Here is a 26,282-nt window from a genome sequence, read left to right on the forward strand (position 1 = left end):
GGCTGCGGGCTGGCGGTTGGGAGAGGCTGTGGGTGGGCGGGGTGAGGCCTTGGGCAGGGGGTTGGAGCCAAGGAAGAGGGGGAGTGGAAGGGGACGTCGAAGCCAAGCTGCGGGCCACAAGCGGGTGGAGGGGAAAGCCGTGGAGAGATACTTCTCCTGGTCCGGGATACCTAAAGTTTGTACGACCAGTCAAATAGCTGGAGATTTCAAGTGCACACATTTCGAACACCCCTGACAAACAATTTGGGCCTCGAGGGTCCCAGGGCCTGGCGGTGCAGCAGAACGGCCACGAAGTCGTGGGCTACACTTGGCGTGCAGGCTATGCACACCCCACCACTGCGCGGCCTCCCCGCCGCTCCTTGCAGCTGTGGACCAAGTCTACGAGGCCCCGGGCCCAGGGCAGAGCTGGGGAGGGGAGGAGATTACCAACACCGTCTGGAGGCCGTTCCTTTAACCCCAAATACGAAATTTTCATCTAATCTTTGAACCAGAGTATTCTCCATTAAATAAATGGCTGTTAACCAAGACGGAAGAAAACATAGCACTGAGTCTCTTGTCACCTTACAAGCAGGTTTTTTTCCCCGGAGCCCAAGGAGTCTCTATTTCCTAAGCAATTAAGTGATACACTGAGCAGGAAAATTCCATCTAAAGTATACACCGAGAGTGAAGCCCAGTGCTCTGGGGCCGAGGCTGGGAGGCAAATATTTAGTGCGTGCTCGCTTCTGTCACCCATCAGCTGCTCGGAATGCGCTCCGTATCTTTCAGCGTGTCCGGCTCTTATGATTGCAAATGGCCCTGTTTTCAAATGGAAATAAGACTTGCAAACTGATTATGTGTATTGAATCAGAATCACTCGCTAGATCCTCTTGTTTAAAATGTATTGAAAAAAGGATGATGGCTGCAGACCTCTGCAAACAGCTCCCTCGCTTCTCCCCTGGGGTCGATCTATTTTGCAACTTTTTGCCATGTGAGCATGTTTCAGCCAGATAATTACAGGCCATTGTGTGACTGGCCTAGAGCTCAGACGCTGTACACACATGGCCTCCCAGCCATCTCCCAGGCCCTCCCAGCCAGCACCCTACTCCAATGCATTGACCCCCACTGTAACCCGCAGCTCTCAGGTGCCTTAACCACTAGCTTCCACTAACCACTATCTCCACAGCTTCCACCAGGCTGGACTCCTTCTCCCAGTCCTTGCTCTCATCTTCCCCACGAACAAAACCACAATGCCCAATCTCCAGTTTTCACAGCAGATAGAATTCTAGCTACTTAGCCACATGGAGAATTTTCAGCAACTACTTTTGCATTGTGGTTGTAAGGAAACAATTCATAAACGAAGATTGTCCACAAGGTGCTTGTGTGCTAACATCTCCAAGACTTTCATCTTAACCCCCATCCAATGGCCTATTTTCGGTTAAATGTTTCCAATAGGTTCTCTCATTTGATTTCAAATAAGGAGCCCATGTAGGACATTTGTGTAAGACATTTGCTCTTCACCTGTTGTGCAAGTTGATACAATGCAACACGTGCAAGATTTCCCGCACCCAAGCCTCAGCCTCAGCAGTCCTACCAGGAAGTGGGAATGATCATTCGATTGATGCTGCAAGTAGGTGGGCAAGAATTTCTTTAAGAAGTGGCAAGAGCTCTGTCTGCTGGGTGTGCTCTGTGCTCACCTGTGGGGTAAAGATTGCAAGTCTTTCTCCGAGAGAGTCAGAGGAGGAGACAGAAGGAGCCCAAGGTCGCTACCTGGCCCGCTCCCCCACAAATCCTCTTAGCTCCCACCAAGCCTTGTAGACCTCCAGTCACCTTGAAGTGGCCTCACTGGGACAGAGGTTTAATCCTCTGCAACTTCTCTAGAAAAAGCCTGTGGCTGCAAGTCTGCTTAGAAACCTGCTGTTCCAGGAGACCTTTGCAGGGACCTTAACTGTGAGGGGTTTGCTCTACACTCAGACACAGCCAATTCCTCAATCAGTGGCCAAATATTCTGGGTTAGGGCAAAGCGAGCAGCCTGTTCAAAGGAAGCAACTCGGTCCTCTTCAAGTCATTACGGTAATTCCCAGGTTCACTTCTGCGCGCACGCGCGCACTCAGTGGCGTGCGTACCGCAGAGGTCAGGTAAATCTGCGCGCCAGTGAAACCAGCTCTTGTTTTCCTAGTGCTTTGGACACCTTCGAGGAGCAGCCACATTGGGACGGAGAAGGAGAGCAAAGGCGGAAGCCGTCTGCTTTCCGGTGACTTTCTACGAACTCTAGGACAGGTGGGCGAGGAAGGGTACTCAGAGACCCTTTCCACAGCCCGAGTCCCTGCTTTTGTAGACATGAAAGTATCAACAGGCACCAAAACTCACGGAATGCAGTGTCAACAACCTCTGGTGCTGACAACACGGACCTAGCAATCAAAGATGGGATCTTCCCAGTGTGTATGCGGGAAGGAAGAGACCAGAAGTTTCCCTTTTTTTCTGGTTAGACATCAGCTCAGACTCATCTTCTTACTTAGACTAGTGTGTGAAGGCTGAGCTAGGGTTTTGCTACACAGGAGGAGCGAAAACATTTGCAGATGCTTTTCAGAGATCTGGTAGACGCCCACTGACAACATCCATTACCAAATAGCGTGAGTTTGGCAAGGGACAACCATTTTTTGCTACAGATTGCCAGGAAAGTCTCATCCGTCGTTCAGTTTCTTCAAGAATGAATTTTAATATTCCCCCAAACATAATCAGTACCATAGAATTTCATGAGACCTGAAACAACCCAATTCAGAGCTGGGAAAGCTAAAGAGAGTTTCTGTTGATTTGTTTTTTAAGGGGAAACTCGGTCTCATGTGACATGTTAACTTCAATAATGAAAGTATTCTGCATCAAGCAGTTTTCATAAAATCCCTTACTAAGAGAATTCAGTGTTAGACTGTTCCTTTTTAAATGTGTTATCATATCAGTAAGATAGATATATGGATTTACAAGCTGGGTACACATGTGTCTCTTTCTATACATAAATGCAAATGTTGACAGACACTTAGCTAAAGGAATTCAAAACAACTTGCAAAGTGGGAAGAATTAGGTGTGAAATTTAATGAAGAATTCTCTAACTGCATCTATGGCATGCAATACAGCTGTTTTATATTGCAGGCAAAGCATTAAGGGTGATCAATTTATGGTGCACGATTCTGCAAAGCAAAAGAAACAGGACAATGGCTTTAAACCTCGGTTCTTCCAAAACTTGACTACAACTCATGAAAACAAAAGTAATCCACTCCTAGGGAGCAGGGATCAAATGAGAAGTCTGCTCGTGCGAGGGGCGAGAGGGATGGAAGCCCAGGTGGATACTAAGCGGCCCTGGAAGTTGAGCATCAGGTCACTATCAGAGAGAAGGACAACTGCCCTCTTCAGTTCTGGCTTCGGATGGTGCAGAGGGCTCTTTCCCTGTTCCTCAGACTCACAGAGAAAGTTCAGGAGCCACTACCCCAGATCCGTGCTGAGGGTGCAGGCAAACCCTGCCCCCTTCCATAAAAGCACATTTTACCCCCATTCATGTCCAATCCAATCCCTCCTAACCCTGGAGTGGACAAATTTGCTAGGCAGGGTGACTCAAGACAGGCTACTCCTTCCAGAAGTCCAGGGAGCCACCAGAAAACTTTTTGTTCTCCAACTTGAGGCAAGATTTCAAACTGAGCCCCAATAGGGGGTGGCCTCTCCTCCAGGGACACAACTGCAGGGGCAGGGGACAGGAAGGCTGGGAGAACCTCGGAGGAAGGCAGTGTCCACTCTGTCCTCCTACGGAGCAAGACAGAGTAGGACCACATTCAGTGCAGGCCTCCCCAAAGGCTTTCACTTTCTGTCCCTCCTAAGGCCTCCCTGTGCTGGAAAACAAACAAGCCAGCAAATCATGCCCAAGAATCCTGCCTTTTCAGATCCATATTTCCCATCCGTTTCCTAGCTCTCCGCAAATAAAATCGCCAGCTCCGCTTGCTTCTTCTAGTAATTGGGGGGTGGGGTGGGGTGATGGAAACAGGGAGGGGGAGTGCGCCTCTAGCTTGGAGACTTGCGATCAGAATTCTAGGCAGCTCCTTACAACTCTCTTGTTTATAGAAAATGAATGTCTGCCCGGCTGGCTTTCGGTTCAGGAAAGGGGTCAGTCTTTATCATCACGGTTCACACAGATCCTAGATTTTTTTTTTCCTTATCTTAAATTGACCCGCTTTTAAGATAAAGACATAATAGAGACAGCATTGACCTTACCTGGTCTCTAATGAGTTGGAAGTCAGAAAACCCCGCTCTCATTTCCTCTTATCTCCGATGGCCTGGGAAGAGATTCGAGCTACCTTTTGTGCATCCGAGCGCCTCGAGGCAGCCCCTAGCCAGCGCCCAGACGCGCCCGAGAGCGCTACAAGCCTCAGAATTCTTCCCGGGGGTCTCCGAATCAAAGACGCCGAAGCCCAGCCCAGGCAATGTCCCTGGAGCCCCTCCAGCCCTGTCCCAGGAAGATTTAAGATCCCTTGTAGGTTTCTGAGCGAGTCTGTTTCTAGGAAAGGTGAAAGCCTTCGGCAGTGGGAGGAAGGGTCGTCTCCTGCCAAACTCGGGGACGGGAGCTCTGGGCTGCCCTCCCTTCCCCGCCTCCAGGAGCTGAGCTCCCAGCGCTTCTCGCCCAGGAGGTGGCCGCGAACTGACTCGGATTTCACAGCCCGAAGCTGCTACTCACCCGACCAGCCCCAATCCCGAGTTGCAGCCCCGGCGGCTGAAGTCCTTTCTACCCCCATCAGCAGCCTCCGGGCTGGAGGACGCCCGGCTTGCCTACGTCCGGACCCACAGCTCCAGCTCCCCGGGCTGGGGCGGGGGTGGGCAGCCGCTTTGGGATGCTAAACATCAAACAAGCCCAGCCTTGGGTTTCAGGCCCCGAAGCCACTAGAGCGGCTCTCCAAAGCTCTCGAGAAAGTCCTCGTGTTTATGTGGCGGAGTGGGGGTGGGGGAGAGGAGCCAGGGCGGTTGGGGGGAGATGCTGCCGACAAAATCTCCCCCACTTCCCGCAGCCGTCTGGGCGTGGGGATGGCTACTCCGGATTCTGCGGTGGGGACAAGGTTGTGCACGCCAGGAGAAGCTGCCGCTCCTGCGCTCCTCAGTGCCCGCGGCTGCAGTTCCAGAACGGCTATTTCCACACCACCTCGAGAGAGCCCCAAACCCACCTGGGCTCCCCAGAAGTTGAAGAGCGCGGGGCGGGGAGTCTGGGTGAGGTAGGCGACCAAAGGTGAGCGAGAGGCTTTCCCTCTGCTGCTGCAGAACGGTGCAGCTCGGGGCAGAAGGCGCACCTCGTTCGCTAACTCGACGGGACGTCTCAGCGGGCTATTGGGGCCTCTCCCTGCAGGGCCAGGCCAGGAAAGGCAGCCTGGGGACCCTATGTGATTGCCTGCGGGAAGCTCCCAGAGGGCTTCTTCCCTAGTCTTCCCTTGTCGCCGACCCGGCCGAAGTCACCTTTCCCCAAGACAAGTAAACAGACTTCAAACTAACTGACCGGGAGAAGGAACCCCATAAGTATAAGGGTGATAAGGCCCAGGTACGCCGGCCGGGGTTGGGCGGGTGGCGGCTGCTGAGGCCTCCACTCCCCGCCTTGCTCCCCCACATCCTGAAGTGTGCTGGGCAGGCAGTGGGCTGTTTGAACCAAGCATCTTTCGCCCAGCCTCCAATCCTCAGAGCCAAACAGCAATTGCAGTATACCCATTTCCCCCCCACACACACACACACCACATCCTGGACTAGGCACCTTGGCCACCCAAGCCAAGTGGCAAGTGTTTAAACTTTCCAGTTTCTTGTTTTTCCAAAATGTGAGGCCTGGTGGGGGTGATCGGAGGGCACTCACACCTAGCACCCTCACCAGCCTCAACCCAGCAGGACTTCTGGTACCTGCATCCCTTCAGCACCTTAGAAATCCTGTCTGCCCAAGGCAGTACCCACACACCCTGGCCAGCAACCCTTAGGCACCTGGAAGTCAGCAGGGAGAACGTTAGGGGGCAATCCAAGAATTCAGGCCATCTACTTTCCCTACAAAGTCCAAAGGTCAGGAAAGAGAAGGGTAGAGACTGGACGGATTAAAAAGAAGCAGAAGGAAAGGGGATGCGGAAAGAGAAACAAGAAAGGGAGAAGTTGGAAATCTAGACAAGAAGTGAGTACATGCCCAGCAGGGACCAATCCCCCACCGTTAAACACTGGCAAAGCCTGGAGGGGGTGTTTGCAGTGGCACCTGCCACTGCCCTCCTGTAGTGGGTCTATCAGGGGTTACAGCTGCCTGTCCAGAAGCCAACCCCCCTTTTGTTCCCTCAGACCACAATCACTTCTGCCACCCACACCTCCATCACAACCACAGTAGTCCCACCTGTGTTCGCCAGATCGTGAAGAGGCAAGGAAACTAGATTCCAGGAAGGGAATGTAGTTTTGGACCAGGAGTTGGGAAAGCTGGAAGGTGAGAGTTGGGAAGAGAGGAGCTTCATTACCACAAAGACTTAAAAGCCCAGGGAAGGAAACCCAGGGAACAGAGTGGAACCTCAGTTAGCAATGCCCCCCACCTCCCTGGTCACCCACTCCAGTCCCACCCTGGAGGGAAGCGGTGGGGAGGGCAGAGCAGCAGCTGGAAGCCAAGCTAGGGGTGAGGGAGGCTGTGGTGGTTGCCTGAGCCGAGATCCCAGCAGGCTCACTCTAAAGAAAGGTTTGATGTTGTTCCAATCTACAAGGGCAGTGGGCTCACTAAAGACAATGGCTCTGCCAGGGTTATTTAAAGTGCAGATCAGGGTCGGCTGCTTGGGAATCTGGTGGGTTTTGCCAGGTCAGACCAGGGTAGATAATTCTGAGTTACAGGAAAGTGGAAGCTTGGTTTTAAAAGTGAGTCCTCGGGTCTCTTTCTTTTCTTTGCCCCATCTCCCTCCTTGTGGACGTACTGTGGGTCTTCTCTTTGCTGTTGTCAGGCTCAGGACTGGTTAGGGTAGGGTTGCATTCAGTTTTGAGGCGGAACAAACCCCCCTCTTCCTGGGGTCGGGGTGAAGACTCTGGGCCCAGCACTTGGAGCTGCTCAGAGTGTGAGCTCCAACTCTGCTTCCCACGGCTCCGCTCCCATCAGGGGCCAAGGACGTGCCTTCCAACCCAAAGTCGTCACTGAAGGCCAAGTCACAGGCAAACCAAAAAGAGGACTTTTAATCAGAAAAAGGATCTTTTTAATTTGTATAATTTATTAGAAGCTTCTTAGGAACTATATTTTAAGCCAAATATCTACATAAGTTACAACAGAAAAAAACTGACGCCGCAAATACCAAACTGCCAAATAATATACACAGATTTGTCAATGCCCATAAAAAATGTAAGGGGCTGGGTTCAAAGAGTAGGGTTGTTGTTTTTTTTTTTTTTTACAACAAAATGTACAGATTTCTAAAAACTAGGCATTTAGTCCAACTTTTGACAGCGTTTTACAGCTACAAGTTCACATCGGACATAAAACAATTTTCACAGAGGCCATGTTGGTTGAACCTAGACGGGCTGCGGGCCCCTGGGAAGGTGGCATTTCCTTTGTGTCAGCGACAAGTGGGTTATGTCGAAGAGTCGTTTTTCTCCCCAGCCCCTGTCTTCTCTTCTAAAAAAGAATCCTGGTATTTACAAGCGAGTCCACTTTGCTGGCACAATGTCCAGGGCCATGTCAGCACAGAACCCTCTCCAATCTGCGTCCCATCCCAGAGTGGGAAACCCACTTAAAATCACCGTCAAGAATCCCCCAAAACTGTTTGTAGACTCCTTACGGAATTGTATTTGTTTGATGATTTTTAGTTTCTTTTAAAAAAAATTAACAAATTTTAGAGGGGAAAAAAAGACAAGATGTCCAGCAGTTTGGCCTTTGTGGGTTTTTTTCCCCCCTCTTCTCCCCTTGGCCTAAACGGGGAGAGGTTCTTAAGAAAAGTCGAAGCGCGTGGAGCAGCGAGAGAATGGTGGTGGTTTGTGTGGCGAGCAGGGGAAGCGGTGAGGCTGGGGCCGTCTGGGCGTCCTTTCACCAGGTCCGACCGTATAGCAAAGTGGAGCAGGACATGGCGGTGTAGTCCGAGCCAGAAGAGTTCAGGTGCGACAGGCTGGAGACTTGGCCCTGCAGCGCCGCGGGACTGGCGGCGTGGTGCGCCAGGTCCGGAGACTGGCCGGCACTGCCGGGCTGGTGGCCCGGGTGTGCGCCCAGGCCCGCTCCCCCGCTGCCCACGGAGATCGCCGCGGCAGCCGCCTGTGCCGCCTGCGCCTGCTGCTGCGCCTGCTGCTGTGCGTGGCCTTGGAGACTGGCGGCGCCCGGCGCCTGGGCGCCGGCCTGACACGGTTTGCCGTCTTTGACCAGGACCGGCACGGCCACGCGGCGCGGCGATTGTTGCTGGGCTTGTTGCTGCTGGGGACACGCGGCGCCCCCGCCTCCACCGCCGCCACCGCCGCCGCTGTCCTGCTGTAGCTGCTGCTGTGCCGCCTTGTCTTTGGCCTGGCGCTTCATTTTGTAGCGGTGATTCTGGAACCAGATCTTGACCTGGGTAGGTGTCAGGTGGATCATGCTGGCCAGGTGCTCCCGCTCCGGCGCCGACAGATACTTTTGTTGCTTGAAGCGTCGCTCCAGCTCGTACACCTGTGCCTGGGAGAAGAGCACCCTGCGCTTCCGGCGGGGCGCGCTTGGCAGCGGGGCCATGTTCTTGCTCACGTCCCCCAGCGAGCCCAGGCCGCCCATGCCGCTCATGTTCATGCCGCTCGCCGGGCCCATGAAGCGGGAGACTGCAAGCGACAAACGCACATCGTCGGGCTGGGGCCGGGCAGGGCCGTCCCGGTCTTCCGGGGGCGCTTGGCCCATGCAGCCCAGCCCGACGGCTCTCTCCTCACCCCATGCCACCCAGCGCTGGCCCGGGAGCGCATCCACGCCGAGGGGAACACGGAAGCGCAGGCGCCTGCCTCCGGCCGAGCCGTGGTCCAGGAGCATACTGGCCAGCTCCCAGCCTCAACACCCCGGCTGGCTGGCCGGCTACTCTCTCTCGGAGGCTCATTGCTCTCTGTAGACCCCAAAAGGTTGGGGAGAGGCCGCTTCTGCTTCTCTCAAGGCCAGCCCCAGGCACAGGACACAGGGAGCTGGCCGCAGGCGGGGACCTGAGCGCAGGCCAGGAGCTGTGGTGTGCTAGTATTCACTTCGGGAAAGCCTGAGCTCCTAGACACTATGCTTCTAGGTTTCTCTCTCTCTTTCTCTTTCTAGGCGGCCCCAAAAGAGAGCACCTGCTTGGCCCATTTAGGGCCCCCTCCGGAGCCGCTCACCCTCCCACCTGCCCAGGCTCGGCTAGGGCAGGGCGCCCTGAGTGGGTCCCAGCTGGGCGGCTTTCCTCCTAGGAGCTTTGCTTGCTCCTTCTCCCGCTGCTAGGACGGAGCACGCCCCGTCGGCTCTCTCAAGTGTTCAGCGAAGGGCAGAGCTATCGGTTGGACCAAGAATTGGAGATGCTGGCTTCCAGCACCTGTCCGCCAGAAACCCCAGAACCTGGCCAAGTGCCTCTTCCCGGACCCCAAGCCCACCCAGCGGTGGAGAGGAACACCCCCCTACACACACACACACACACACACACACACACACACACACACACACACACACACACCGCCCAGCTCCTGCACCCAACTCCCCCGGCGCCGGCGCCGCTGCCCGGCCGCCCACCCAACCTGACGGCCCGGGCGCACAGCCCGCCGGGCGCGGCGCGGCGCCTCGTGCGCTCAGCCCCACAGCCCCACGGCCCCGCACGGGGCGGCCTCACTTACTGGCGGGGAAGCGCGGGTCTGGGTTGGCGCCGTACCATCCGGGACCGGAGGTGCTGTTCCGCATGGTGTCCTGGTACGGCGGAAGCTCGCTCATGTTGCCCAGGTTGCCGTTGCAGTAGCCCCCCACGGCGGAGTGCGAGAGCTGGGGCACCCCTGCCGCCGTCATGTGGTAGGCGGCGGTGACAGCGCCGTGGTGCCCCACGGCGTGCTGCTGCATGGCCGCGGCCGGAGGCGCCGCCTGGCCCTGCCGGTACGCCGCCAGCGGAGCCCCGAGGCCGCCGCCCTCCATGCCCACTTTCTTGTAGCTTTCCTCCAGGGGACTCAAGATGTCAGACACTGAGAACGGAGTCGTGTGCTTTGGACTCATCGACATGATTCGGCGGCGGCTGGAGGAGGAAGGAAGAGGAGGAAAAAAAAAGGGAGAGGGGGAAGGCGAAGCCTCGCTACTTTTTTTTCCTCCCTTTGCCAAATATTCTGGTGTTACCTTAACGCCGATCTTGTTGGATGTACACGTAACGGAGTGGACCGAGTCCGCCTTAATTGGCTCGAGTGTAGGCTCGGGGGCTGCCTCGCGTTTGTTTTAGCCCGGCGCCAGGTTTTAGGCAGCCACCAGAGGCGGGGCATAAGCGCTAAAGCAACAAGACAATAGAAGCCTACATCTTGCCCGAGATAATTAGCTTACATGCTGATGACAAGGTAAACACCTTTAAGTTTCACTTGTCAGGATTTTTAGGTCTCAAAGAGGGAGAGAGAGACAGCGGAGAGAGACAGACACACAGAGAGAGGCTGAGGCGAGACCCAAAGCATTTCTCTCCCCCTCCCCTGGACACCCCCGCCCCCCATATTTTGTGGGGTGCTGGCGCCGCGCGGGGAAGAGGTGGGGGAGGGGAAGGAGGAGGGAGCCGAGAGCGGGGAGTGCAGGAAGGTGGGGTGGGGAGTAGTCAAGGAGGAGGAGGAGGAGGGATGGTGGGGAGGAGGAAGGAAGGTGAATGCTGCTTTGCCACCAACTCGCGGAGTTACAAAGTGGAGCCACTTTGCCCGTCCGGTCGGGGTTCCCCGGGCGGAAACGGGTCTTTGGGAGGAGGAGGGTACCGAGGGTGGGGTGGGGGTTTCACCTGAGCCTGCCGGGGCTGCTCCTCCCTCCCGCCGCGGCCTCCCAGCCCCGCGCCTTCCCACTGCCTCCGGACCACATCGGGCTTCGCGGCGCCGAGCCCCCAGTCGCCACCGTCTGAGCGAGCGAGTCTGGGGACGCACCCTGGGGCCGTACTGTCGGTCTACGTGTCTGTCAGTCTGTCTGCCTCCTCAGCCGCCGCCGTCAGAGGGACACCTCTGCTCCCCGCCCCCTTCCCCCCTACCCAGGAGAATCGCCGCGGGCGGAGGGGGCGCCGAGCATGGGATCGACTGCCGCCCGGAGGCTGTCCCGAGCCCCGCGCCACCCCACCCCACCCCACCCCCAGCTCGGGGGGCTTCTTGGCGGGCCAGCCTCCCCCAACCCCATTCCGCCCGCCCCTTCCCCGCCCGACGACCCCCTTCCCCCCCCCGCAGCTCCCTCTCCCCACCCCCACCCCCCGCCAAGTAGGCGCGCTGCCGGCCCACCGGCGCGGAGCCCCAGGGGGTCCCTCACCGAGGTCACCCCACCGCGAACAAACCTGGTATCCCTGACCCTTGCCCATAGCCCTGACACGCGGGGTCCTGGGACTGGAGCAGACTTGCCGAGGACATCGCAGCCCCGACACCAGAGCCCACGTCCCGCGCTTCTTGTCTCTCCTCTGCTTCAGGGAGGGCACGGGTCGGGAGTGGAACCCTGCCCGCTGGTCTAAAGCCGGTGGAACTGAGCGCCTGCCCCACGGCGGGACCCACCCGCGGGGCCGGGAAGGAGCCGATACCCAAGGCGCGCGGGCAGCGGTGCAGGTTGGAGGCTGGGCTGAGGCTCGCCTCCTCCCGGAGCCCAGCCCATGCAAAAGTGCACTTGCTTCCCCGGGAATAACCAAATATCTTTGTTTAAAGTGGCGGCGTAAATAGCCAGTCGCTTTGTGACCGCGCTGGATATTAGTAGATGAGGATCATTCGGCTTCAATTGGGCGCCTCTCATCCAGCCAGCAAGAAACTGCTTAGGAGGAAGTGGGTTTCCTGTCTGCGCGTTCCCAGGCTTCAAGTGTGAGCCCCGCGCCTCGAGGGTCCTTGGGCGCCTGGCGAGGGGGAGCCGAGGGCTGCTGCGCTCCCCCGGTGGGCCCGGGGGGCGTCAGCTGAGGGACTCCGGCCAGGCCTGAGCCTGCGGCCGAGTGGACTACCCGGAGGAGCCCTGCGCGGCGCGGATTTTGAGAACCACGCGGACTCCCCCCACCCCCACCTCGCATTTTTTCAGCGTTTTTGTTGTTTGTTTTTGTTTGGCTTCCTCTTTGGCTGTCTGCGCCTCCTCAGAGCGCCAGGAACTGAGGGGCGGAGCGCTCCCCGGCCTTGCAGGTGCCTCCGCGACCGTTCGGCGGCTGGTCCAGGAGGCTTCACGAATTTGGGTGGGTTTTTTGTTTTGTTTTAGTTTGTTTTGTTTTCACGGGTTCTCCACCCCCTCCCTTGTAGAGCTCCAGCAATTTGGGGCTACTGAATTCAGCGTGGGTAGGTAGGCTCCTGTTTCATAGCAATCGCAGCAGGGAAAGTTTGCTCTTGGAGATTTCAATCCACGTAGTCATTGCAGAGCGCTCCATCCTTCCTCAGTAACCAAGTCGGTTTCTAAACTAGCATTCGCTTTGCTCACCTCCTAGCTCCCTTTGGAGGGGACAAAAAGTTCAGGGAGTGCCCCGGGCGCCTGGGCCTGCGCTTCTTGGAGGCCGCTGCAGCGGAGGCCTCGGAGCAGGCAAGCCTGTATTTTTGCGCGGGGGAACGCACTCGCTGTTTCTGCTGCGAACGGCAAGCGCCTGGCAGCCCCTTCTCTCGGGGGCTTCTATGGGGTGGGATGCTCTCGGGGACTGACTCCGACCCAGTCCAATGCGCTTTGCATTAAGCCAGGAGGGGAGGGAGGAGACGCCAGGCTCCTGGAAAGCCCAGAGAGCAGGCAACACTGAATTTCGAGTCCCGGGCGGGTCTGCCTCCCCCACGTCGAAGGCAGAGCTTGGGTTTCCAAGTCAATCTCTCTCCACTATTTCATACTTGTTGGTAAGTCTAAGGCACAGCGAGGGTGGGACATTATGCATCTCTTCCAGCCTGGAGGCTAACAGAAAATTCTCCACAAGGTTTTTGCGGGACTCAAGTCAGATCAGGCACATCAAAGATTTGAAATCGTTGAGGCTTAGTGCCAGCTCGCGAGATTTCTGTAGTTACTCTCAGGAGTATCGCCCCCACTCCACTTTACGTATTCGGGTTGCAATAAGGGGGAAGAGTTGAGCGAATCCTTGGAGGCCCTGAGGCCTTGCCACCTTGGGCATGGATCCACTCCATCCCATCCTCAATAAATTCCCAGCCCCACAGCTGACCCCGGGCGCACTTGGCTAGCAGCTCCTGACCCGGGACTCGGAACCACTCCGCAGGCAGCTGTGTGGGGGCGCAAGTCGCAGCGTGAGCCCGACGCGGGTGAGGTCAGCCGCCACCGCCGCCTTGCTCTCTTGGCTCAATTGGTACTGTGCTGGGGTCCCCGCGGGGCGGCGCGCTTCTATGGCGTGCCCCAGCACCGACCCCCGCGGGGATTCGCAGCTCCCCAAGGCCCAGGCTCTTCCGCAGTGGGCTCCAGGCGGGCTGCCCTGCGGAGAAGTAGCTCAAGACCAAGGTGCCTGGGGGCAACCAGGCACCGATGTGTGTCCGTGTGCGTGTACCCAGCCCAGGCCTCTGGAGTTCCATCCCTGCTCCCAACCCAGAGCGACAGTGCCTTCTGCCACCTCTAGACTCATCCTAAAAGGGCAAACGGAGTGAGTCAGTGCTTTTTCCCACGGCTGCAGGCCATACTCAGCCACCCTGAATCCATCTTCCGGGGGCCACACGTCCTCTGGACTGACTGCCCGGCTCTGAGGTGCGGCGGAGTGGGCGCCGTGGAGAGAGGGCAGGCGGATCGCAGCGCTGGCCCCTGGTGCCACCTTTCCTGGTGGGCTCGGCCGGCACGCAATCCTGGAGCCACTGGGGCGCGGGGAGGGGTCAGGGAGCACTGGCCCTGCCATCAACACGCGCTCACTCCCGTGTGGCCCGTGGCAAATGCTTTTCTCTCCCGCCAGCGTGGCTTGGCTAGAACATTCACACAGGAACCTGACTAGGGGGCCTGCACGTGGTCGTGCGGGCTGGCCCGCCATCCCTCCCATCACCTCCCCCCACCTTGGCCTGCTTTTCCTCACTCGCCCAGGAGCCCTTCACACCCCTCAAAAGGCACCGAGGGACCCCCTTACTTCCTGGTGGGATCGTTTTTTGCTCCAGGCTTCACTGGGATTCACGTTTCTTGGGACAAAATACTGACGGACCAGGGCTGCGGCCAGGCGTGTGTGGCGAGTGCACACCCAGCGGAAGGTGATCCAGGCGCGGCTCCACGCACATAAAACTCCACCACCGCAAGAGCCCAGACTTTTTTTTTTTTTTTTTTGGTTCCTGTATGCTGCCACTGCGGGATCCCACGGAGGTGGGACTGCACAGAAGTGTTGCGATGGGGCCTTCATGCCATTCCCCCGCCTTCCCGGGAGAAGGGGCGTGTTGTGGCAGATATGGGACGTGAGCCCTGGCTTTGCGGTTTTCCAGTGGCCTCCACGGCCAGAGTGAACCATTCTCCCACTCCCCTCTTTGAGATTCTGTGTTCCCACTTACAGTGCGCCCGAGAAATGTTAAAGCAGGAATTTGGGTAACTTCCCCCCCCCCAGACGTGAGGCCGTCAAGTCTGGCAGGCAGGAGCTGTTCTTTCCGATTCTGCGGCGGGGGGGGGGGGGGGCGGGTCTTTAGGAAACGAGGGACCTGGGCTTCCAGGGGCCCCCAGCTGCTGCCGCGGCCTCGGGGCTGCGCTGAGCCGGCCCGCCCGCGCCGTCGAGGCCACAGAGGCCAGAGAGCGCAGCTGGGCACTGAGGCGGTGCTGCTCCCCTAGCCTCATCCCGGCGCCTCCTCCACGCTGCACCCAGGCGTGGAGTTTAGGCCCCTGGCTTCAGCCAAGGCCGCTTTCTCACAGTCGGGGGTGGGAAGCAAGGATGAGACTCCTGTGCTGCCCCCTTCCGTCTGGCGTGACCGTTTAGGGGGTACGCCTTCACATCTGTGGTCTCCTTGCCTCCCAGTTCCAACCCAGACCCCACTTGTTCCCCGGTGTGTTCAGGGCCCCACAACCGCGCCCCGCAGCTCCTGGGGCGCCCCACGGCGGGGAGGATCATGGGTGGTGGTGGTGGGGAGGACAGAAGTGAACTGGGCGCTGGCAGGTGGCGCCCTCTGAAACACGGCGCAACCTAGAGGTGGCTGACGAGGGTGGGCAGGACCCCCTAACATCCGGCAGGGCCCAGCCCTGCAGAGAACCTGTGGCCCGGCTCCGCTTCTGAAGCTTCGCTAGGGTGTAGATGAAGAACTCTCCTCCCTGTGCCCCAGGCGGCTAACGTGCGATGGAGAGTACCCCACCCTGCGAGAGTACCCCACCACGGGGCCTCAGTGACCGACGGCCAGGCTCCCTCCCTTGACATGACCTACACCTGCACCTCACTCTGCCCTGCATCTCCATTACAGCACGGCGCAGTGTCCGCGTCCGCTGCGGAGTCGCCAACCGAGCCGGCCGTTGTCTTTCCTGCGGCTCTCCGCCCCCAGTAGCTGGCCTCGCAGGCGTCCGGTGGCCCCAGCCTGGACCCCAGGCCCGCTCCGAGGCCCGGGGTTTCCTGCGCGCTCCTCGCCGCCGTCCAGGGCGCCGGGGCTGACGGTCGCAGGCCGAGGCAATCCGCAGCGCCCTCTGCCGGCCACCCGGACAACTGTGTCCTGTGCAGGGCTCCGCGGTCAGGGCCGGGAAGCTGGCAGGTGTCGGGCTGGCAGGGAGGCACGCTCCTTCACCCGACCTGTCCGCGGTGCCGTTATGACTGACTGCGGACCTTGTGTGTAGGTGAGACTCATGGAAGCTGTGTGCTGCCCAGTCCTCAGGATTTCGTGAAGCGTGTGCTGGCTGAGTCTGAGGGCAGTAGGATATGTTGGCATGTGGAGGCCGGTGGAAAGCAACTGTCCCACCGCCAGACAGCCCGACACTAGAGGGCTCTGCCTTCACAAGGCGAGTGAGGACACGCCTGGTTCCAGCAGGGCTCGGCTCCCCATCTCAGGGCAGCCTTTCCCATCGACTTCTCCCTCTTTGGATTCTTGTCACGGGCAGTGTTGTTCATCTTCCTCAGCCCACTGCCCCTAATTCCGTATTACATACTTTCTGCTGTTATTGTCATGGTAGCCAGGATGTCATTCCCCTCCCCACCCTCAGCCTGCCCTTAACTAAGCCATTTGTTTAACAAAAGCCCAAATGGTCTCTTCTGATCACTCCGTGCCTGACATGCAGCAGGTAGTCCATGTACAGGATGTCAACTAGTAGGATGGTTTGTTAGGGTGTAGCTGGGTTGGAATGAATGATTTCCTGATTGTGGCGAGTGCGTTCTTTTCAGGCAGGCTGCAAGCTCCTGGATTTTATGGAAATATTTGGTTTTATGTCTTTGAAGGGCAGAGTGACAGAAGGAGAGATAGAGACCTTCTATTTGTGGCTCATGCCCCAGGTGGCTTCAAGGGCAGGGCCTGGAAACTAGGAACTTGACAGTCCATCTGATTTTTCGCCTTGGAAGACTTGGGTCATCTCCAGCTTCGTTCCCAGGTGCATCAACAGGGAGCTGCATTGAAAATGGAGCAGCTGGGATGTGACATGGAGCTCTGGCACTGGATAGGAGCATGGGCATTTAACCCATCGGGCTACAATAACCCTGGCCCCAAACTCCTTGATATCCATGATTTTATTTATGTAAAAAACAGAGTTATAGGGGAGAGAAAGAGAGAGAGAGAGAGAGAATACCTTACATGTGCGTGTCCAGTCCTCAAAGTGAATTCTGCACCCAGGTCCCCCCTGTGGGTGCAAAGGCTGCTCTCCTAGGAGTATTGGCTGCATTCAGAAGTGGAGCCACGGGGACTGGAGCTGGCGCTCCTGGGGGTTGCCTGTGTCACAGACGCTGTTCATCTTGCTGTGCCATAGCAACAGCCACTCCCTAGCCGATTCCAAAACAGACACGTTCCCAGAAATGTGCCCTGCGCGCTGAAGTGTTGCATATTGTTATTTTTAAAGATTTATTTATTTGAAAGACAAGGAATTACAGAGAGAGGGAGATACTCACACAGAGTGGGCGAGTGAGACAGAGAGAGAGAGAGAGAGACAGAGAGAGAGAGAGAGAGCGCTTCCATCCACTGGTTCCCTCTTCAAATAACAGCAATAGCTACAGCTGGGCCAGTCCAAAGCCAGGAGCCAGAAACTTCTGGATCTCCCACATGGGTGCAGGGGTCCACGCATGTGGGCAATTCTTTCGTGCTTTCCTAAGTGCACTAACAGGGAGCTGGATGGGAAGTGGAGCAGCTGGGATTCAAACCTGCACCCACTGGGACACCACAGGTGGCGGCTTTACCTGCTATTTAAACTGTGCTGGTCCCAGTATTGCTATTTTTTTTTAAGGTCAGGCATTTTCTCTTCCTTTTCCTTTTCTTTTGCCACCTCCTCTGTCTTCTTTTAACATTTATTTGGAAAATATATAAAGGGAGAAAGAAAGGTGAGAGAGAGAGAGAAGAGAGCGAGCAGTGCTCTTCCATCTGCTGGTTCACTTCCCTCCAAATGATCCCAACAGCCAGACAGGAGTCAGGAGCCAGGAACTCCATGGTGGTCTCCTACATGCGAGCAGGGGCTGTTTTCCACTCCCTTCTCTGGCATACTACTGGGAAGCTGGAGGGATTTGAACTTGCACTTGGATGTGGAATGCCAGAGTTGCAATCAGTACCTTAATGTGCTGTGCCACAACACAACCCTTCCTCAAAATGCTCAGTGGCTTCAGGTTATGGCTCTGCATCGCGGTCCTCCCCGCCAACCTGCGCTGTCGCTCTGGGGCTCCTAACCTGTGCTTGTGGCTTCCCCATGACTTTAGTGGCTCCCCACCACCTGTGACCCCCATACCCGTGCTCCAACTGTGTCTTCTCTGACTATTGGGTTACAAGGACTTCAGCTCTTCAATTCACAAGTGCCTGGGGATTTTCTGGAGCTCTAAGCTGCCCGTAATCACTAATTTGATTCTATTGTGATGAGAGCACTTACTTGGTATGACTGGAATCCTTTAGCTTTTATTTCTGCAAATATGTTCTGAAGTCTTTTGAAAAATTACCTGTATTCATTCATTCTTTTTTTTTAAAGATTTATTTATTTTATTACAGTCAGATATACAGAGATGAGGAGAGACAGAGAGGAAGATCTTCCATCCGATGTTTCACTCCCCAAGTGAGCCGCAACGGGCCAGTGCGCGCTGATCCGAAGCCAGGAACCAGGAACCTCTTCCGGGTCACCCATGCGGGTGCAGGGTCCCAAAGCCTTGGGCCGTCCTCGACTGCTTTTCCCAGGCCACAAGCAGGGAGCTGGATGGGAAGTGGAGCTGCCGCTAGGCCACGCCGCCGGGCCCTATTTATTCATTCTTTAAAGTTTATTATTTGAAAGGTGCAGTGACAGGGGCCACTTGCTGTGGCATGGTAGGTAAAGCTGCCAGCTGCAGCATCAGCATCCCATATGTGCACCAGTTTGCATCCTGGCCGTTCTACCTCCAAGCCAGCTCCCTGCTCATGTTCCTGGAAAAACAGTGCCAGATGCTTCAAGTACTTGGGCCCCTGCCACCTCATATGGGAGACCCAGATGGAATGCCAGGCTCCTGGTTTGATCTGGCTCAACCCTGACTGTGGTAGCCATTTGGGAAGTAATCCAGCAGATGGAAGATTCTCTCTCTTTCTCTAAGTTGTTTTAAAGAAACAAACAAAAACAAACAAACAAATAAATCTTTTGTAAAGAGAAAGGAAATAATAAAATTGGGATAAAATGGAATTATAAAAAGTACTCAGAAAAGAGATGGGAAGTCTGAAGTGTAACAATGGCAGACATAACATTACCAAAATTCACATTATTTTTAAAGTATTTATTTATTTTAAAGGCAGAGTTTCAGAGAAAGAGGAGGAGATATCTTTCATCTATCAATTCTCTCCCCAAATGGCTGCACTGGCCAGCGCTGGGCCAGGCTGAAGCCAGGAGCCAGGAGCCTCATCGAGGTCTCTTTCATGGGTGCAGCAGTCCACGGACTTGGTCATACCCTGCTGCTTTCCCAGGTGCCTTAGTAGGAAGCAGGATCAGAAGTGGAGCTTTCAGGACTCAAATCAGCATTTATGTGGGTTGCCGGCGCCTTAGGCAGCGACTTGACCCACTGTATCACAGTTGTCACATAAAATGAAACTGATGTAAATATCCCAATTAAAAACAAAGATTATTAAATGAGGCTAAAGAAAAAGCAAGATACAATCATAAATCATGCTTACAAGAATCCATGTTAATTAAACATACAATTAGCTTAAATAGAAAAGGATGAAAAAATATATACCATGCTAATATGAATTGAAATCTCCCACACGAGTGGCAGGTCCCAAACACCTGGGTCATCCTCAACTGCTCTCCTAGGCATATCAGCAGGAAGCTCATCAGAAGTGGAGCAGCCAGGACCTGAACTGGTAGCCATATGGAATGCCAACACGGCAGGTGGCGATTTAACCTGATCCACTACAACTCCAGATACCTGTCTCACTTTTTTAAGTTTATTTTCTGTATTCTACACCTCAGGAGTTTGCGATTTCATTGATCCCAACCTATCTTCACGTGCTATTCTATCGTTTCATGAATAGAGGAAGAATTGGACAATTTCACACTTTAAGCTCTTTTGGTTTTTGTGCGATGTCCGTCATCTATCATACTTCAAACTATATTATACACTCCACAATGTGTGTTTCTCACCTTTATTTTTACAGTCAGTTATCTTTTTAAAGAGATTTAGATAAAAAATAATCTTTTGTAGCTCACGCAGACTTACTACTTTGGTTGTTCTTCATTTCTTTGTCAACAGTCATATTTCCACCTGGTGTTATTTTCCTTCTATTTGAAGAATTCTGTTAAATGTGTGGAGGTTTTTTTTTTTGGTAGTGCAATTCAAACAGTCATAAATTCTTTCAGCTTTTGTACAATGTCACATGTCTTTCATTTCTCAAAGACATTTTCACTAGCTCTCGATGCATAGGCTAACAGTATTTTCTTTCCTCCCAGCACATCCAAGACGTTGTGTTTTCCTGTTCTCTGGCTCACACTGTTTCTAGCACAGCAGGAAGCCGTGAGCGGGAGTCACCATTCCCCCAGCAGGCTCCACAAACTGCCTGTGGTCTCTGGCACAGCTGTGTTTCTGGTTGACTGATGTCAGTACGGTTTCACAGCCCCGCCTCTCATCTGCCGTAGAGGCACAGCTGTATACCCATCATTATGTCCTCACAGTTTTTGGAAAGTGTGGGCCTTCTGTAGATTGGCCCCAGAGCAGCAGCCAGTGTGTTTCCATGAGCAAAGTATCAGAATTATAGAAAGTATCAGAATTGGATGTTCCAGGATCCCCACCACCGGTACGCCTGTTCTTCCTTGCTGAAGACTCCTTAGTATACATTACTCATCAAGGTGCACTCTCTTAGGAGCATGTGAGGGGAATTGCTCTACCAATTTTCCAAAGTGGCTCACTGAAGACGTTTTTGCAGACAAAATGTTAGCAGGAAAGAGGATGACAAAACAGAAGCAATTCATTTGCCTGGGCCCTTAGAGAATAAACCTTGGGGAACACTCTTGCATGAAAACAATGTCTTAGACTCTTCGTTCGTCTGTTTCAGGTATTCTTGCATTCATGGTATAAGAGAGAAGTCATATTTTCCTAATTTTTACACAACAGGAAACTAAGACTCAGCAAGGTTATTTGCCAAAGAGAAGTAGCAGAGTCAGGCCTTGATTATCTACGCAACAGATTCCAGAACACCTTAGGAATGATAGCCTACATCAGTAGGAATTGTCAAGATTTCTCTATCCCTCATTCACATCTTGGGCTCTTACAGTGATGGCAAGATCATCTGAAAATTCATTCATTTACCTGGGAATTTCTTTGTATTATTAGTCCACACAGTCTCAAACTTTGATGTTCAAGAGGATTACTCTACCAAATTATGTCTATAAATGCTGTCACCATTTTTATGGGTATTCAAGGATAATTCCTATACTAGGTTTTTTACTTAGAATGGGCATCAGGCTCACCCGGCGAGCTCACTCCGAGCACTCATTGTGTCAGAGCGCAGGGCTGACAGGAGACAGTGAAAACTCCCAGTGTTTTCCACCTGTCATCTCCAAGGATGGAATTAGAGGCTAGAAGAAAATCTGGAAGCTGGAGGTAGGAAAAATCCCAGAACAGAGAAATCTACAAATTCCAAAATGTATAATTCACAATAGCCAAATCTAAACTACTAGGCATATGAAAACACAAGAGATGATCCCCAATATAAGACAGTGGGATCAACAGAAACAGGTTGGACTCGGCAGAAAAGTACATTTTAAGAGGTAAATAAAGTCAAAGACAAAAACAATGCAATAACAAATGAAGGGAATTTACTAAGAAATGAAAACCACAAGGATCTTTAGGAAATCCACGGAAATGCATATTATGGAAAAATATGCATGGATTTTGATAGTTTTGCATCACAGCTTTTTCTTCATTCTTTTCCTTCTTCCTCCCTTCCTTCCTACCCTCCTCCCTCCCTTTTTATTTTTTCTTCCTTCCTTTCTTTCTTTCTTTTAATAAACAAGACAGAGTGAAGAAGTTGAGCGAGCATTTCTTTGGTTGGTTTATTCTGCAGCTTCTTGGGTGCACATTTCCAGGGCATGAAATCCAGACTCTTCAATATGGTGCACTTCAATATGGGTATCTTAACTTGCATTTTTTACAAAAAGATTCGATTATTTATTTGTAAGGCAGACTTACAGAGAGAGAGAGGGAGAGACATCTTTCATCTGCTGGTTCACTCTCTCTCTGGACTAGACCAAAGCCAGCAGTCAGGAGTTTCATAGAGTTCTCTCATGTGGGTGAACAGGGCTCGAAGCACTTGGGTAAGGTCCTGCTCCCTTTTTGGCATATTAGCAAGGAGTTAGATTGCATGGGAAGTAGCTGGGACTCAACCGGGTGTCCATATAGGATGTTGACATCAGGTTTAGCTTGCTATGCCACAATGTTGGTCCCAACTGGCATTTTAAAAAGATTATTTTATAGACCCCGTGCAATAGCCTAGGAACTAAAGTCTTCACCTCGCATGCACCAGGATCCCATATGTGTGCCAGTTCATATCCTGGCTTCTCCACTTCCCTTCAAGTTCCATGCTTGTAGTTTGGGAAAGCAGTAGAGGATGGCCCAAAGTCTTGGAACCCTTCAACCATGTGGGAGACCCAGAAGAAGCTCCTGGCTCCTGGCATCGGATCAACTCAGCTCCAGCTGTTGTCACTTGGGGAGGGAACCAGTGGATGGAAGATCTTTCTTTCTGTTTCTCCTTCTCCCTGTAAATCTGCCTTTTCAACAAAAATAAATATTTTTAAAAGATTATTTTATTTATTGTAAAGGCACAGTAAGAGAGAGAGAGAGAGAGAGAGAGAGAGAGAGAGAGAGAGAGAGAGAAACCCAAATGTACACAACAGCTGAGAGTAGGCCAGGCTGAAGCCAGGAATCAGGACTGCATCTGGGTCTCCTACATGAGTGGCAGGAACCCAAGTACTTGAACCATCATCTCCTAGGATGTACATCAACTGCAAGATGGACCGAAGTGGAATAGATGGGACTCCAATCAGCAAATCCTATATGTGATGCAAGTGTCCCAAATGATGTAAAAAATAAGAGAATGATATCAGAATTTTTAAAAAGTATTATGGTGGTCACCAGATGATGAGGAGAGGGGGAATAGATTAAGTAGGGAAATGGAAAAGGGAACATGACGAATGGTTTTGATTAATGGGTACTAAGTTCTTGCTGAGTGGAAGAAAGAAGCTCTGGAGTTTTTTTTTGCTTGCAGGGTGACTACGGAAAATGCTAGCAGACAAAATCACAAGACATGGTTATGAAAGTTTTCATCATAAAGAAGTGTTAAATGTTCGAAGAAATGAATAAATTTACCTTCATTGGACATTATACCAGGTACACATGTACTGAAACATCACATGATACCCCACAATGTGTATAATTCTTATTTATTTTTTTTAAATTAAAATGTTTTAGTATTTCAAACAAAAGAAACTGTCAATCTAGAATTTCATATCCAACAACAACAAAATCTTTCCCCTGTCCCCACACATACTCACCCTCCTGGCCTGTAGAATGTCTGCTGAGAAGGCTTCGGTGAATTGAATCCACTTCATGTATCAATAGCCTTTTGTCCTTGAACTTTGAGAATCACTCCTTTTCCTTGACGTTGGAGAGCTTGTTTATACCCTGACCTTGGGTATAAGACTTGTTAGGGTTTGGATTGCACTGTTAACTTTTGCTTTTTCTATGCTTGGGTGTGATAGTTGTGTGTTTCTCTGAATTTGGGAAGTTCTCACATTGAATATGGCTTTTTCAAAAAAAATTTTTTATTGGAAAGGCAGATTTATAGAGAAGCAGAGAGAAAGATCTTCTATTCACTGGTTCACTCCCCAATGGCAATAACAGATGTAGCTAAGCTGATCCAAAGGCAGGAGCCAGGAGCTTTTTCCAGGTCTCTCACACAGGTGCAAGGTCCCAAGGCTTTCAACCATCCTCTATTGCTTTCCCAGGCCACAAACAGGGAGCTAGAAGGGATGTGGAGCAGCTGGGACATGAACTGTCGCCTATATAGGATCCCAGGGATACAAGGCGAGAATTTAGCCATTGAGCCATCATGCCGGGCCCTTGTTGAATATAATTAACTGCTTTCTATCCCTCTGACTTTCTCAAGCCCTTCTTGAACCCTAGTCATTTTGAAATTTTCTCTACTCATGCTATACTCAAGTATAAATTTCCTACTTTTGCTGGTGAGAATAGAAGATGGAATAGACACTTTGGAAACCAAACTGGCATGTTCTTCTAAAGGTAAACTTGGATAACTCAGCATGCAATGCCTTTCTTAGAGGTTCACCTAGAAAAATGAACAACAAAACAACCACAGAATCATACTGAAGAAACCAGTTAATCTTCTCAAAGTCTGCAATGAAATAAAAGGAAGTAAAGAGCATCACAGATCAGAAGGAAACTTCTTCAAGCTTCAATTAGAGAGGCAGAAGCAATAACAAGTATAAGTATGGAGGCAAATGGATACACACACACACTTCTTTGTTACAGAGATTGACCTAGAAATCTCTGGCAGGCTGTTGGGTCCCTGCTATCCATAAGAGACTTGGACTGAGTTCCTAGTTCCAGCTCAGGTCTAGACCAACCCTGAATATTAAGGGTATCTGTGGAGCGAACCAGGGAATAAAAGATTCTCTCTCTCTTTGACTCAATTTTTTAAAAATTTAAAGGAAATAAATTCTAAAGGAGTGGCAATCAGAAATTAGCAAGAACAGAGCTGGCTGAGAGGCAGCTGAGAACCACGTAGCAGGTGGTAGCATCAAGAGGCCCTGCAAAGTCACTTGTATTAGACAAGAAGAAGTGGCCAAATAGAAATGGAGTGTGGAGCTTTCTGGATAGAAAAATTCACCTTTGGGCTCAGATAAACCCTTGTTTTGCAAGTGCTGGGACTCCATGAAGGTGCTGGTTTGTGTCATAGCTGCTTCACTTCAGATCCTGCTCCCTGCTTGTGGCCTGGGAAAGCAGTGCGGGATGGCCCAAAGCCTTGGCACCCTGCACTCACCTGGGAGACCCACAAGAAGCTTCTGGCTTCAGATTGGCTCAGTTCTAGCCATTGCAGCCATTTGGGGAGTGAATTAGCAGATGGAAGCCCTTTTTCTCTCTGTCTCTTCTCTTTGTGAGGAGATGGGAGACCAGCGCTGCAAAATGGAGGATTAGCCTGTTGAGCCACTGTGCCAGCCCCAATACATATATAAAGTTCACTTTCTAGCATAGTAGCTCCACTGAACCCAGTAGAGAGAGGTCTAAAGATGGGAGTTCCTCTACCTAGTTTTCAGTGTTTTCCTGCTCCCAGGAACTGGGATTCTAATTTACTGCCACTGATGTCAACTGGGCTTCTGAGCGACAGCAAACAGCATGCACTCACTTTGTGGGGAAAGGCTTGGAAAGACTTTTTCTTCAAGGTTAATAATTAGAAGGTGAACTGAGAGAGTATGAAAAGATTCTGAAAAATGCAAAATGGAGAAAATAGCTTCAAGATAGGTAAGAAGAGCATGCTTTTGAAAAAGACTTTATGTAAGAGGAGTCTATCAGCTTAGTGCTCTAAAAAAAAATTTACTTTATTCTCCGAAATAAGACATAAAAGCTGAGCTAAAGCAGCCTGAGATGGGAAAGAAGATTATTGCAAGGCAAGCAGAAATACAAAAGGAATGGGATGGTATAGGAAAAGTGTGGGTAAGCATACATTCAACCTGTACTAACAGCAGCACAATCTGGACTTTCTTTTTATAATTTTGATGCTTTATGTTGTGTGATGTATAAAAGATGCACAAAAGCAGAGTAATGTAACAGTTTCCCTTTGCTCAGCGCCCAATTTAGATAAATATTTTGCATATCGCTTTAAAAGAAAAAATGGTCTTCCCTCCAGTCTTTGTAGACTGGGATGTATTAAAGGAAATCCCAAACATAAATGTTACTTTATCTGTAAACACTTGAGGATTTCTGCCACACAAAGCTTTCTTTTTCCTTTTTTCCTTTTAGTAAGCTTAAGCACAAGTCCATCATTAAACCCCTAAGGCTAATTAATAATCCTTGCTTAGTGTCATTTCATACCCAGGCCATGTTCAAATTTCCTCCATTGTCTCCATGGTTATTTCTTTAAGTCGGTTTGCTTATCTAATCAGGTCTACACACAATCTTTAACTGATGTGCCTGTGAAGAAATGACACCAAAGGAGACCAAATTAATCATGTGGAGGAAACACTTGAGGACTATGTTAAAACTACAGAGCAAAGGGATCAAAGAAAGTGACAAGTGGGAAGGACACTATAGAAGGATGGTTGGTACTTTGAAAAACCACCTGGAACAGACAAAATAATCAGGATACAACCATGAAAATCACTTTAATCAGCTGGATAAAGAACTGTGTCTGCAGAGCCAGAGCGCTTTTCACCTCCCACCCACCTCTTAAGGCCTTACCATCTCTTAACATTCCCGTATTGGAGACCAAACTTCCAACACATGAACTTATGGGGGATACACTCAAGCACTCTTGGTTTGTTTTTTTTTAATCCTTTGGATCTCTTCCCTGGGCTTAGTCACGTCTGCCCATGATTGCCTCCTTAACCCCAGAGAATTTTGAGTTGATTAGCACTTCCTCCAGGAAGTCAGAAGGAGAGGGGGAGG

General features: G+C 52.2%; 1 protein-coding gene across 2 annotated transcripts; it reads right to left on the reverse strand.

Moving 5' to 3' along the window:
- Window positions 1-7,223: 7,223 nt before the first annotated feature.
- On the reverse strand, window positions 7,224-11,072 carry NKX2-1 (NK2 homeobox 1). 2 transcript variants are annotated; one of them, XM_004584772.3, is made up of 3 exons: window positions 10,893-11,072; window positions 9,778-10,163; window positions 7,224-8,760 (listed from the first exon to the last, which is right to left on the reverse strand). In XM_004584772.3, exons 1-3 carry the CDS (start codon window positions 10,967-10,969, stop codon window positions 8,012-8,014), a joined length of 1,212 nt encoding a protein of 403 aa, XP_004584829.1. In that variant the 5' UTR covers window positions 10,970-11,072; the 3' UTR covers window positions 7,224-8,011. The 2 variants fall into 2 exon arrangements, with proteins under 2 accessions (XP_004584829.1, XP_004584828.1); XM_004584771.3 differs by lacking the exon at window positions 10,893-11,072 and adding an exon at window positions 10,262-10,401.
- Between the last annotated feature and the right edge of the window lie 15,210 nt (window positions 11,073-26,282).

Source organism: Ochotona princeps, chromosome 6, assembly GCF_030435755.1.
Source record: "Ochotona princeps isolate mOchPri1 chromosome 6, mOchPri1.hap1, whole genome shotgun sequence".
Lineage (NCBI taxonomy): Eukaryota > Metazoa > Chordata > Mammalia > Lagomorpha > Ochotonidae > Ochotona > Ochotona princeps.